The 14,457-nt window shown below is 42.7% G+C and overlaps 1 protein-coding gene across 1 annotated transcript in view; it reads right to left on the minus strand.

Annotated features, from left to right (window-relative positions):
* Window positions 1-13,379: 13,379 nt before the first annotated feature.
* TIGIT (T cell immunoreceptor with Ig and ITIM domains) overlaps window positions 13,380-14,457 on the minus strand; it is a 77,394-nt gene continuing 76,316 nt past the window's right edge. Inside the window, exon 5 of the mRNA XM_044991744.1 lies at window positions 13,380-13,454. Coding sequence (XP_044847679.1) covers window positions 13,380-13,454 — 75 coding nt within the window. The remainder of the gene's footprint in view (window positions 13,455-14,457) is intronic.

The following is a 14,457-nucleotide window of genomic DNA, read 5'->3' on the forward strand; positions in this document are numbered from 1 at the left end:
TCCATCACTGGCCATTTTTAAATCAAGATTGGATATTTTTCTGAAAGATCTGCTCTAGGAATTATTTTTGGGAAGTTCTAGGGGTGGTGTTCCACTGCTGATCACAGTGATCCCTTCTGGCCTTGGAATCTCTGATTCCTTCCTTTCGTCCTTCTGATTATTTGAAACCGTGTTAAATCTTTCCTGCACTGAAGTGGAACAGCGTGTGATGAGTGCTCCTGTCTTCCTGAGGAGGCTAAGGGAGAGAAAGTAGGTCTTTTTCCTTTTCCCCCTCCACTATCGGTCAAGGATTCGGGCTGGGGGTGTTTGTCTGGACTCCGTGTCCTCCTGAATAGCAGTGGAAAAATCATCCTCCCGTATAGCGCTTTGCATGTGTTTATGTTTTAGCTCAGTGCTCTGTGATGGGGCCTGTTCTGTTTCCATGCTCTCAATGGCTTCCTCGCACTCCTTTCTGATTGTGTGAGGCTTAAAAGGGGACTCTTGAAGACTCTCAGATGTGTAAATAATCTTCAAACTATTGAGTACTCCCAGGTCCTTCCTGTGCTTTCCAAGATAATCTTCTAATGACCATTAACTAAGTGGCAAGCCCTGGATGGTTATTGTTTTAATAAAAACAACAAGGGAAGGTGAGCACTGATTGGGATTCAGTAACCCACATGTCCATGTTATAAGTGTGCTTTATTTTGTTTTCCTTGGGCATTTTTGTTTTTAAATACTGAACAGTTCATAGCTGTGCTGATAATTTCCACCTCTACCACCCCCCACCTCCCCCCGAAAAGGGCCCTGAGAATATATGTGTGTGTGTGTCTGTGTGAGAGGGAAAGGATTTGTCTGTCTGTTTTAGGGTGGCTGCTGAGAGTTGCCACTTCAAAGAGTTGATTGCACTACAGAACCTTCAACTGGGCACTGTTAAAGTAAGGACTGTGTTATGGGAACAGGGAAGCTTTATATCTTTTCTACACTTACACAGGCCCTTTACGATGGAGCCATCTGATCATCTTTGTGTAAAAACCACTACTGACCTTTTGCTGTATCCATTCAATTCAATTCTCGCTTCCTCGTATTGCCCCTTCACAGTGACCTGCCTCCTCTGCTTTTCAGCCATTTGACTTTTATTGTTCCTTTTTGTTTCAAGTAATAAAGGTTACATCTGCTAATGACAACTCTGCATTGAGCGGGCGGAGAGAAGACAAGGCATATGAAAGTATGGCTGGGAGACTGCAAATCCCACTTTGTTTGGGGGCATGTGTGTACTTTAATGAGAGTTGATTTGGGGGTGGGGGAGGTTTGAGCTTTTGGTCTGGATAAGACTTTTTATTTTTGCACTAAGTATGACTGCACTGCATTGCACTACTGAAATGTATTTCCATGTGGTGGGATTGGAAGGGTACGCAAGGCCCCAGTGAGGGAGAAGAGACGGGGGAGGGACAGAGCACAGGGAGCAGCAAAACACTACATCTTTTCAGATCCACCTTCACCTGGCAGGATAACGCTGGCGCTATCTTTACTCCGGGCAACTAATCAGACACTGAGACAGCTCTACTGAATGTCTTCTGTCCATCAGTTACGGGAGAAAGAGACAGAGCTGCCAATGAAATCAACCAGGCCTCCTAGGACAAGTGGTTTCGAGTGTTCGAAAACTCAGCTGAAAAACAAGATTTGTATGTGGACTGAGGGCGATCTGGGCGAACTGTTCAATATGAAATTGAAATCCCTGTTCTAGGCTTCAGCACAAAGTCACTAATCTCTAGTACAGCATCAAATGTCAGATAAACTCCTAGCAAAGCACTTCTTTGCTCTGTATCCCTAGTTTGTATTCCTTCAGTCTAAGCATGAACTCTCAGCCCAAAAGGTGAAAAAGGCTACCAAAGGGTGGAAGATCATTGAAAAAGCACTTCTTTTAGAGGGCTGTTAAGGGAACAGTGCAATAAACAAGAGATATGAACACGTGTTTTAAGAAGTGCTGGTCAACCCTTTGGGGAGAGATGTGGGGCAGGGGGAGAGATGGAATGGACCCCAGATTAGAATATTCTTGCTTATGCAGAACATCCTCAATGTCATTTATAAGTTCCTGTTGAGATTGCTGAAGGGATCAATGTTCTAAGATTCTTTCTTGGGGCCCTCAAGTGAATAGCCAACCTTAATGGGGGTCTTCTGGCTGGAACCAAACAGAACCCTGAGCTGAACAGAACCTTTGTACTCCTGGTGTAGGTTGGTCTATGCCTTGATTTTAACAAGCATACTACAAAAGAACGGTTAGTAATATGGAGCCAGATTCACCCCTGCTGTAACTGCGCGTGGGCCACAACCTCACAAAAGATTGTGTTGAATCGATCAAATGTCATAAAATTAAAGCGTGGACATAACCTCTGCCAAAAGGGTAGAGATTAATTAGATTACGCCCGGTATGGAAACTCTGCGCTTCACGGAGCAGAGCAAGCACATGAGCTCATCTGCTCCAGTTCTGCAGTGCAGGAGTCAACTCTTGGCACAAACTGGTCAGGGAGTGAAGATTTCAAACGCTGAACAATGGGAGTTGAGCACCCAGTTTTGTGCCTAACTGTCCATCTGGGCCCTTGAAATTCTTCCCATGGTTCTCCACAAGCCAACAAATTTAACAGCAGATTTTAGGTTGAGAAATAACGTCTGGCTTCACGGGCACCCTGCTGTGAATTAAGGAAGGATTGGAGCTGAACCCTACACTCAGAAGGGGGTCACCCCTTATTTAGAAGGGTGTCTCAGAGTGCACAGCTAATTGCTGCTGCTCAGTCGAGAAAAAGATCTCAGACTTAGGAGTGTTGGGGAGGTCTGTCGCAGAGGCTGGGCAGAAACAACTCTAGCTGGGGAGGAGTGTTTGGATTGAAGGGAGTGTCTCTCTAGGGGGCCCTGAAGTGCCAATGACTGGTTAGCTTTAACCCACCCCTTCTAGTAAAGTTTGGGAGAGAATAATAAGGGATGTCTTCTGCTGCAGTGAAGCCAACTGCATGTGTTGCCAGTGGCAGTCCTATGGCTAAAGTGAAGTTGAGGGTTGACTGAACCTGCTGTGTCCAGAGTGCCTTTTTTGCTGTGGTAAAATAACAAACTTCTTTAATTTGAGCTCTTCTGGCTGATTGCTGCAAACTCCTTCCATGAGATTTGACTGGATGTTGGCCATCTTTTGGCAGGGGGTAGAACATTGTGTGCCTGCACTGCTGTGATAAGATGACATTTTGCACTAGATTCTAACAAATAATGCAAACTGGAGACTTAAAGGCCCTGTCCCCACTGGCCTTTGAACCATGCTCAAAAAGTAGGTTTGAATTCAGGTTAAACTTGATTCCAGCCAAACCAGTTTCACCCGAAGTTTGGCTAGTGCTTGTAAATGAGGGCCAGGTTAGTTTAAAACTGCTTTTGAAAGCCACATTCAAGCCTAGGTTCTTTCACAGTGCCACTGCTCCATCAGGTCCCACCTTGGGCTTAAGCATGGTTGTTTATTTGTAATGTTTTTAAAATAGGTTGTTCCCAGTTACATGTTAAGCCAAGCCACGTTTGAAACCAGTTTAACTAGACCTGAGATTAAATACAAAGCAAAATTTTCCAGCATGATTCCAAAGCTCACTCTAGACAATGCTTGAGTGAGAAACTAAGGCTAACTTGAGTTTTATATTAAGAATCCAAAACAAGTACTGTCAACTAACGATGCCACATAATTTAATGTCCCGTGTTATCTCCAGATGGAGAAACACTATTTTTCCACAATCCTCCACTTTTCAGCATGCTTCTTTTCTCTTAAGCCCAGATGGCATTGGTCAGTTGGTTAGATCCAAAACAGAACTGCGCCTTACTAGTTAATCATCATCTTGTTTATATATCTTCTCTTCCTAGTCATTGAGAAACACTATGGATGCACGCTCTTCAGAACTGTGCGGCATAGCTAGGGGTCAATAAGATGCTGATGGTGTTTGCACTATGACTCTGTGAGCAGTAATGTGACCCCGTAACTGTGGCGAGGGATAAGGGGGAATGAAACTGACACTTTTCAGAAGTATCAGAAGAACAGAAAAGGCCCAGAAAATATTACAGAGCCATAATAACAGTGCTATAGCTAAGCTCATAGAGAACATGTTTCTGGTGGCTGGTCATGCTTGAATACCATAAAGGCTGTTTTCAAAACAGTAGAAAGGTTATGCATCCCTGTCTCTGCAAAAATGAGAGATTATGCTCATAGGGTGACTGTGCACATTTCCCCAGATTAATCATCCACTTTAAGGAGAAGGCTGAGAAATCTCAGATGTTCACACTGTCTGGTGCAGTCTTACTTTGGATTCAGAACTTCAGTCTCTCCCTCTATGGGTAGCCTCATTCTCGTTAGACAGTCCAAGTTCTGCACTGGCCTGATGGGTTTTAAAGGCTATCAAGAAGACCAAAACATTTGGCCCCGCCTACATGTCTTGGTGTCGTCCCCCCTCCCCCCTTTTTGGTTTTTCCACCAAAGCAGCAGTGTGATTAGTGATGAGTGGATGACAGATACATTTTTGGTCTAAATGACAAGCTACTATGCTGAGTTGGGATTGGCTTGCTGACGTCCTTGAGGACTGCAGCAAAATCTAGAGGCCAGGCTCAGTTTGCTGGGAGGTTATATAAGCCTATAGCCTCTGCTGCTTGCCTCGCCAAGATTGTTTTGCTCAGTCCCTGCTGGCACCCATGTTTTAAAAATGGAATCCAACCATTATGTCGTCTCTCTTCTGCGCCGTGGCTGTGTTACCAACCTCTCAAGATACATCAGTTTTTATTTTGCTGTTATTAATGTGTCAGTCTTCTGCAGACCAAAAAAAATCAGTTTATAGACATATAAGACCAGTGAGTGAAAGGTGACAATTCAAAAGAAAAGGTGAGCGAGAAGCAATGGTTAATCGTGTTAAGTTAGAAATCTAAGAATAGCCTTACCTATTTCTTAACCAGTGCTCACTAGTCACGCAGTAGTGGGGTCAGATAGGTTTCTCTGCTCATTCATGCTTGTATCCTCTCTCTTTATATATATATTCCTTTTGTTTGTTAATGCAGATGCACACAATGTTGTCTTTTACAATGCCTGGTTTTTAGTGTATTGTATTTTTTTATCAGTTTGTTAGTTTCTTTTTGAAGGACAGGAAAAAATTTCATTTTTATTTTGAATTTTTGAGAAAAAAATGCACTGGAAGTAAAATTGAAAACATTTGACTGCTTAAAAGGAAATCACACACCCACCTAACGGAACAGAGTAAGAAAGATCCAGCCCCCGCCCCTTCCATAGTTCAGGGGTGTCCTCTAGAAAAAGGTCCCTGTACATAGAAGCTAAAAAGACCAAACCCAAACAAACAGCCCAGAGCAGCAGTGTTGATCCCAGCAATGCAACTGGGAGTATTTGGCACAGGTGGTTTTCAGGGTGGGGCAACAGTTATAAAATCCAGCCCCACATGGGCCAAATTCATCCCAGCTGTAAGCAGCTATAACTGCAATGAAGTCAAGTGAGTTACACCAGGGATGGATTTGACTATATGTGTTCAATCTCCAGCAAGACTTCCCTGTGGCACCCTAGTCCCTACAGCCATTTTTTAAATTGATGTCAGAATGGTCTTTTGGTGATGTGTTCTATTAGCATACTAGCCAGTGGAGGTTGCTCGGAGTAGGCAAAACCCATTCCCTATTGAGTAAATGGGTTCAGGGTGCACCATAAGTTTTGCCTGTCAACCTTCCAATGTAATCCGCCCCATTGGTAATAACTGATATGATCAGACACCGGTGCTGAGATCCTGCCCTTGCAGGAAAATTGACTTTGAGTACTCAAAACAGTAAAACTTTTCCATAGTCTGATCCAAAACAAGTCCCCCACTCGCTTGCACTTTCAGGGCATACGGGAAAGTCCTCTCTGTCTTTCAAAATGGCTACAAAGTTGCTTTGCAAGTAAAATAAGTAGAACTTCTCACGATCCTGGTCTCTGAATAGCTCATTCAGCCCTGAACAATATCCCTTCAGTATGGTTCCCGTCACTTGAATACAGGAGAGCTGATATCCCTGTTGAAATAAACTACAAAGATGCAACATTTTAAAAGGCAGATGATTTCCCCTCATGCCATAGTCTTTGGCTTTCCCTCCATCAGCTCACAATATTTCCTAGCCTGTTGGCTTGAAATCATGTTTAAAATGTTTGCTTGCTTCTGGTTTGTTTTCAAAGGAGGATATGTGGGTGGGACGAAGGCAGGATCCATTGTTTGTCACTTCACAGTCCTAATAGTTGGTTTGTATCTTCCATGTTTTATGCAAAAACATACATTTTAAATCAATAAATAATTGTGCCCTAGGCTGAAAGATAAATGTTTAGGAAAGGGAAAAAAAGATGTCAGATTTGTTTTCTCTACATTTTTTTGAAGATTTATTTAGAAAGGAGGGGTACATATTTTTGTTGTGTAATATTTTCTATTTTTGAATGCATTTTCTTGGTACAAGACTTTTGTGGATTTTTTTTTCTTGTGAAGACATTATTTAAAAAAAAAAAAAGAAAAGAAAGAAAAAACGAATTGAAAAGTTTGCCCTTAAGGATATGCTGCAGTTCTGAGGTTTTAAAAAAATCATGATGTGTTAAAGTTGGGGGATTGTATTGTTGGGTTTTTTTGTAATTGTTACAAGAAGAAGTTTATATCCACTGCTGTTAAATATTGTTTCAGATGAGTAAGTAAAGGGATTGTCCTTATTTTTTTTTAAGAAAGTTATTTATGAAATGTCACAAACACTGGACGGTGAGTTTGTGTGGAAGCATTTTACCACCTTGTGTCTTCACAGAGCTGTTGGTGACCCTATTTTCCCTTCCTCTGCCTTATGACTTGCTGAATGAGGTGAATTCAGGGGCAGAGGCGTAACAAGGTAGAGCCTGATGGAGGTGGGAGGCAGAAACAAATGAGTCTTCAATGCAGAGGCTGGAAAAAGCAAAAGGCAAAATTATATTGTGGAACCCTGCCTACGATGTGATCATCCAGCTTCACTTCTCCTCCTTGTAGCAGCCTGAGGAGAGAGGCTTACAAGGGTCTGAGTGAGAATGGCGGTGCTCATATCCCTGTCTGTAAATGACACCTCAGCTTCTCACTAACCATGCCCCTGCTCTTGTAAGCCCCATCAAGCTCGCCAAGTAAGAGCACCTGGATCTTTGTGACCAACCAACCCAGCTGAGACCTCTGGGCTCTGTACCTTTGTTTCCAATTGCTTTCTGTAAACTAGAGCTCTGGGATGGGTTGTAGTTTCGGCCACCAAGTCCAGCTTTCTTGGCGTTCCTGCCTTCCATCAGGAGGAGCCCTGGCTAGCTATGAAATTGGAGGGATAAAGGCAGTAGGCTGCCACATAGCTTCTCCGTGTTTGAAGAAAAGAAAGAAGAGGGCTAAAGTAAGAGTGAAGCTGAGATCTAAAAACTCATTAGGTTGGAGGGAAGGGAAAGGGGAGACACCAACAGCTGTAATAAACAACTGGAGATATGTAACTGGGCTACATTCTAAGCCAACCAGAATCTTTTCTGTTCTGGACAATAAGAGCCAAATCTTGAGATTGTCAAACAGACAGAAAGCTGAACAGTGGCCTTCAGTTCTCCTGCCTTTTAATCTCCCTCTCTGCCTCTTTCTCTTTCCCCTGAAACTACTGCTTTGTGGGCATCTGTTCCAGTAAGCACTTTTCACCCTCCATCTAAACAGCCCTTGCTTTCAAAACATGGGGTTCGGTCAAGATTGACTAAAAATCATGTGCCTTCTTTTCCCCCTTTTGTAATTCAGCCACCTTCTCCCCTCCTCACAGCTCACACACATAAGAGACAGAGGAAGCTGTCAAAAGTGCTTCTTGTCTACTGGCATTCAGCAAAACAACATGAGGGGGAATATTTTATTTAATCTTTTCTCTTCACACACTTACACAGATCTTCCCAGGGCAACATCTTCCTCTCCTTCCCACACACCCATCTTATCCACAATCCAATCTTAATGGGAATTGGGGGGGGAGGGTCTACTCCTGTTCCCATCCTAGCACAGGGAAACAATTTCTCTCTTGATTAGAGTTCATGCCCCTTAAAAAGTTAGTGACAAGAAGAAAAAATGTTTGTGGCCTTATGGAAATGATTTTAACCCATGATTTAACCCTAAAAATGGCCAACCCATTTGTGCCCATTTTTATAATCAGCCTTTAGGACCTTTTCTCTCAGTCCCTCCAGAGGGTGATGGTAATGATGGAGGCTAAGCTGGCTGACTAGCAATTAAATTTGGACATTCTAGTTTTATGCTTCCCTTACTGTAAGTCAATCCAGTCCAGAGCCCTGCTGTCTGCTTGCTTTACTCACATCCTTTCCACTGCATTCTCTGCTTTACTAGTCAACTTGAGTATTATGATGACCCAACGGGAGGTTCATGGTGGCTGATTTGGATTTCATACAGTTCTGGATCTTTTAGAGACAGAGGGGCATAATAGCTGCTAGAGCAAATGAAACTTCTGATGGGCTGACTGCAGTATTCCTAGGGTCAACAAACCCCATCAAATCATTGTAGTGCTGTCCCCCAGGCCAAAGATGAAAAGTAAAATGGCTCTTTGGCTTAATTAAAACTGAGCTACAACCAGATAACTGCTATTGTTCAAAGACAGACTGTTTAAAGGGAACTGTCAGGCAGTAGCCCCAAACGCTGACTTACTTTCCCCCACAGATTATCTTGTTGCATCTAGGCAGGGTCATTTTTAATGGGGGCGGGGGGTGGGCAGGATGCATTGTAAGGAGGTTTTTTTTTTAAGAATGAGTGCTAGAATCCCCTTCCTCTAGCAAACCTCTAACAAACAAGTTTGCACCTGGAATGTGAATTTGGCAAGAAAGGGGAGGGATTTTAAACCCAAATTTCCCACAAGGTTCTAATCAATAGCAGATACCACAAAGAAAGATACGAAAAATATCTCAACATCATGAAATGATTTGGAACACCATATATATAAATAGTTGCTAACCTTGGACAAGGACTTGAAATTTCTACTTGAATGTTAAGCTCTGGGGGGGACGGAATTTATTCCCCACATTATGGCATGTATTGGGTGGGTGGGTGTGGATACAAAGGGTGCATTCCTAGAGGTCTTTGGTGCTGACTGGGTTAAAACTCTTTTCCAAGACCTGGATTTAACACAGTTAATGTACACAACAATAACCTGTATCACATGCAATATTTTGCTGAGGGGAGGAGAATATTGTGGGAAATGCATTGGTTGGCTGGCTGGCTGGCTGGGTAGTCTCCCCTCCCTCCCCAGCTTTTGGAAAGTTGTGACTTCTACAGTGCCTTATTCCTAAGAGATGCTGGCACTCAAACACAACCCCCCGCCCATACACACACAAGTTCAGCCTCAAAAACAACACCGACTGAGGGAAGAGTCAAAGTGTACCTCAGAGCCACACACAGGAAGGGTAGAGGTCATTAGCAAAAATAACTGAAGCCATGGTGGGACTGATACAATCACCTTGAAATCTGGACAATTTCAAACATTCCAAATTTGAGCAATATTTCTTCCACCTCTCCTCCCCGCTCCCCGCCAATGGTGCTGCTCTACTGCCAGGAGTCCAGTTTGCCCAAGAATAGCTGCCCCACCAGAGCCCTGTCATGCAGGGCCCCATTTGTTGGCATTGTCAAGTCCAAGGAGGTTTAGACGAGTCAGGCTTTTTCCACTACTGTAAGTGTTTTCCATGGGGTACGTGAATGCCATTTATTTTGCTTTAAATGCACTTTAAAAAAAAAATCAATGCTCCAGACTGTTTCAAATACATAGGAGGAAGATAGTGCATGAGTGTCTGAACCCAGTTCACTTTATCTCCAGTTAAAATATACTCTGTGATGTGTGTATGTATAGACATTTGTGTATACACACACCCATATCCATATACACACCCCAAGACACACAAAGCTTAAGTAGAGAGTCTGTCTATAGTTAAGCTCACAAAACCGGATGCTACACAAACACAAAGGCAGCAGAGGAATTACGGTTGGGCTCTTGAAACACATCACAAAAAATGAAAACAGCTATTTGCCAAGTGACTTTGGTTCTTTCTGTACGTTCAATAACTATAGTAGGTGTTGGTTGTAACCAGAATAAAAAGGAACGGTGCTAACTGAAGGCAACTGAATGAATGGGCAAAAACCCACTCGGTCCAATAATGCAATTAAAGTGCTACACCAATTCTCAGCTTGGTTGTTTGGGGTTTTTTAACTAAAAACATAAATCTGCAAAAATAGATGATCCTCCCACAAAAACAAACCCTGTCCTGAAAAAGCCCTTTTTATGGAAGATGTCAGATCTCAAAACTTTTGGCCTTGCTCTCAATCAGCACATGCAAAATCAGTACTTTTTTAATGTCTGAAACAAAACAAAAATAGAAAAAAAAAACTTTTTGAAGCACCTTAATGTGGCTTCCCATTCCAGGAGTGGTAGCCACCTTTTTTCTTTGAGCACCTTATTGATATGTTATGCTATCTGCTGTCTTTTTGTTACCTGTTGGCTGAATGGCTGGCTGTTAACATGTACACACGTATGCAGGGGCGAAGGGATGGCTGTGTGTGCACCTAGTGCACACAGGCCTTTCTATGAAATGCTACATGTGCACCCACATGCACGCACACCCCGCTGTGATATCTTTGTGTGTGTGTGTGTGAGATGCTCCATCTATGTTCCCGTTCCTCATGGGATTGGTTTGAATTTAGAGGGAAATTTCTTAACCTGTCTCTGCCCTTTTTGGCGGACAAAGTTAAAGATTCATAAATGGCTGAGGGAGGGGACATTTCCTTATTGGGAACGAAGAAATTCCCAACAATCATTCAAAGCTGAGTGAATGGGAAACTGCATTCAGGCCTAAATCCTGCAGTCTTTGGGCAGGCAGCCTCCCCGCCCCCTGCTTTCAGTGGCAGTTATGCCAGAATAAAGACTTCATGATTTGGTCCCCAGCAGGCAAAGCTGCTTTTCAGGAGACAGGTCTTTGCCTCTACCAATGTGCGTTGTTGTGGCTGTGTGTGTTTTTATACACTCACTCACACTGCTACACAGATATCTCTAGAGATACAGTTTGTGAAGATATGAAGAGCAGGTCAAAAGTTTAGAGGGGTTATGAGTTCCTTTTGTTTCTCTTATTATACTCTGTAAATGGTATGTCAGTTATTAAACAAGCAAACAGAAAATTGTTTTAAAAAACCCTTGCATACGCCTTTTCTATCAAGTGCTTTAAAATATAGAATAAATACACACATCCTGCCAGTTTTTTCTTACAGTGAGAGTATCCTTACCTGCCATTTAATATTAGCCTCGTATTTTTCTCACGTATATTTACCTGTGACTTGTATTTGTTATTTAAAACAGAAAAAAAAAAAGAAAAAAAAAGAAAATTAACTAGCGCTTCATTATACTATATTATTATTATTATTATTGTGACATTTTGGAATACTGTGAAGTTTTATCTCTTGCATATACTTTATACGGAAGTATTACGCCTTAAAAAATACGGAAATAAATTTTACAAGGTTTCTGTTTTGTGTGGAAGAGTAATTGATGTTGCTAAGAATGATGTTTGTTTTTTTGTTTTTGTTTTTTGTTTGTTTGTTTGTTTTTTGGTTTTTTTTTTAATGTTACCAGCACTTTTTTTGTAAGTTTCACTTTCTGAGGTATTGTACAAGTTCACACTGTTTGTGAAGTTTGAATATGAAGGAATAATTAAAAAAAAAAAGTAAAAAACTTGGTAGGTGTCTTTGTGGGTTTATTTTCCTCCTAGACAAGGTTGCATGTAAAGACACAATCCTGCAGTTGATAGGACAGAACCACACTGGTGCATTCACTGTATGACTATATTGCAACATTTGACTCTGGGGCTAAACTTCTCCAGAGGACCCTGTAACACAGAGAACTAACTGAATGGAAGCATAATATCAGAAAATATGGCAAAAAGAAGACTTCTTACAAATAGAAGCTTTTTGGTCAAATAATATTTAAAAAATCCATGACAACAGCAGACTGTAAGTAACCTGCTGTGCATCCCTCCCTTGCTATTCCAGTCCTTGGCTCCTCACACACAGCTCTGCCAGTGCCCCTCCATCCTGATCTGCAGTCCCCCTGCGAGTCCTGTCCTGGGACCCCTTACAGGTCAGCTAGTGCAGCTCACTCTTAACCTGCAATATCTTTACTACAGACACCCACGGTACAATTCAGCTTCTCTATTTCAGTCCTGAGCTGCAATATCTTGGTTCAGTGATTTGCATAAACCTACTCTTAAGATAAGGCAAAGGTCACCAAACTCTCTCATTGCTGACCTAAGTCAAGCTTGAACCCAAGACTCCATTGGTAAAAAGGCAGCAATGGCTACTGGAAGTTACAGGATTTCAAGCCAGAGCACAAGACTTGCCAGGCTGGAGATGCCACTGGAAGGCCAAGCAATAGTTGAGAGAGCAGATGCCCTACGTATCCTAACCTACCCCTCCACCCCAAACTCAATTACTAGTTTTGATTTTTTTTTCACATCCTTGGCCAAATCCTGGTCCCACGGAAACTAACAACAAAACGCTCAGTGACTCAATGGGACCACAGTTTCATGTCTGGAGCACACTTTTCAAATGTGGAGGCTTAATTTAGGGCACTCAGTTCTGCCCGTGGATTGAGTCCAAATGCATAAACAAGGTATCCTAATTTAGGCGTCCTCTTGTGAAAGTTAGGAAACACACCTACACCCCCACCCTCCTTCCTCAAGGCTGTTGGTTTTGCCCTAAAAGATTAAAAGTTCAAGACAAGATATCTTCCATTTGTCATAAGCCTGAAAATGAGATCCTCCTCCAATGAGATGCATAAGAATCGTCCCCACAGTCCTGGCAAAGCAACATCATTGCTAAAAGATGAGGGACATAGAAACACATTGGATAATCATTTCCATAGCAGGGGTTGAAAGAGCATTTTAACAGGAATCTAGAAAGTTTCTCTCATGCTAGGAGGCACTCTTCTCAAAACAAGGTAAACTCACCAAATCTGCACCCCAAGGCCATATTAACAATCCAAGGATATATTCCAGTAGTTCTCAGCCTGAGGATTGCAACCACAAGGCATGTTGTTAACCAGCAGGGTCCTGTGGGATCAAAAGGCTGCTTCCCATTATCCAGCGGGTCCCATATGCAAAGTGAGTGGTAACTGGCTGCCCTACAGCCATTTTCATGCCTAAATTCTGTGAATGGTGCTCCATTGACAGCTCTGGAGACTAAAGTCCCCTATCCATCTGTCATAGGTTTCACCCCCACTCTGAACTTTAGGGTACAGATGTGGGGACCTGCATGAACACTTCTAAGCTTAATTACCATCTTAGATCTGGTTTTGCTGCCACCATCCAGATGTCTGAGTCATCTGGAAAACTCTGTCTTCCCTCCCTTGAGAGACTCCTCCACCAGTTCCCTGGTGTGTCCAGATCCAATTCCCTTGGATTTAAAAAACAGGGGAAAAAATCAATGAGGTTCTTAAAAAGAAGGCTTTTAATTAAAGAAAAGAAAGGTAAAAGAAAAAAACCTCTGGGAGACAGCATACAAGCTGATCTCACAGACAACAAATTTAAAACACAGGGTGTTCCCCTGCGCAAAAACCTTAGTACACACAAGAATACCCAAATTTGATTATTTCCCTAATTGCACAAAGACAAGTTACAAAAGAAAATAAACATAAACCTATTTATTCCTTTCTAAAACTTACTACTCTGATAAGCGGCTGGTTCCTTGATCTTTTCCACTCCGGCTGAAACTGAAACTGACTCTAAACAAAGGAAACTTCCCTCCTTCCTTTTGAAACATCTTGTTCCCCCCATTGGTTCCTCTGGTCAGGTGTCAGCTAGGCTAGGTGAACTTCTTAACCCTTTACAGGTAAAAGAGGCATTAACCCTTAACTATCTGTTTATGACACCGTCCATCAGATCAGGTACAGTCCAGGCAGCAGCAGATGGGTTGGCACCATTCCCACACATAGCCCCCCTGTTGGTGTTCCTCAGCCCGGCTCTTGAGAGACCATCCCCAGAGATGAGAGGAGAAGGCAATGTCCATGGCTCAGTCATTACCTTGCTTCTCTCCTGAACCAGTTTTCTTCCCCAAGTTGTGATGTGGTCACTGGTAGCCCTAGGAAACTGGCCTGTGACCTCCACGCAGCCCTTCAGTTAGTAACAACGTCTTGTCGCTACCAGCCTGGATGGGATTTTGAACAAAACCCAGAAGGTAAAGGCCCTTTCCAATCTCTTGATTCATCCAGTGCAAACACCCTGAGCCTGTCTACAACAATGCTGTGTACTTCTCCCTCCCATCACCACCACACATATCCTTTCTCTTGACCAGCCAACCTCCAGACCGTTTTACGAGACTTGCTGGAGGAAGCAGAAAGGTTTCAACAAAAGATCTGATGCAGGATCATTATGCTTCCCCACAGCCAAAACTCCCTCCT

Source organism: Mauremys mutica, chromosome 1 (genome assembly GCF_020497125.1).
Source record: "Mauremys mutica isolate MM-2020 ecotype Southern chromosome 1, ASM2049712v1, whole genome shotgun sequence".
In the NCBI taxonomy this organism is placed as follows: Eukaryota; Metazoa; Chordata; order Testudines; family Geoemydidae; genus Mauremys; species Mauremys mutica.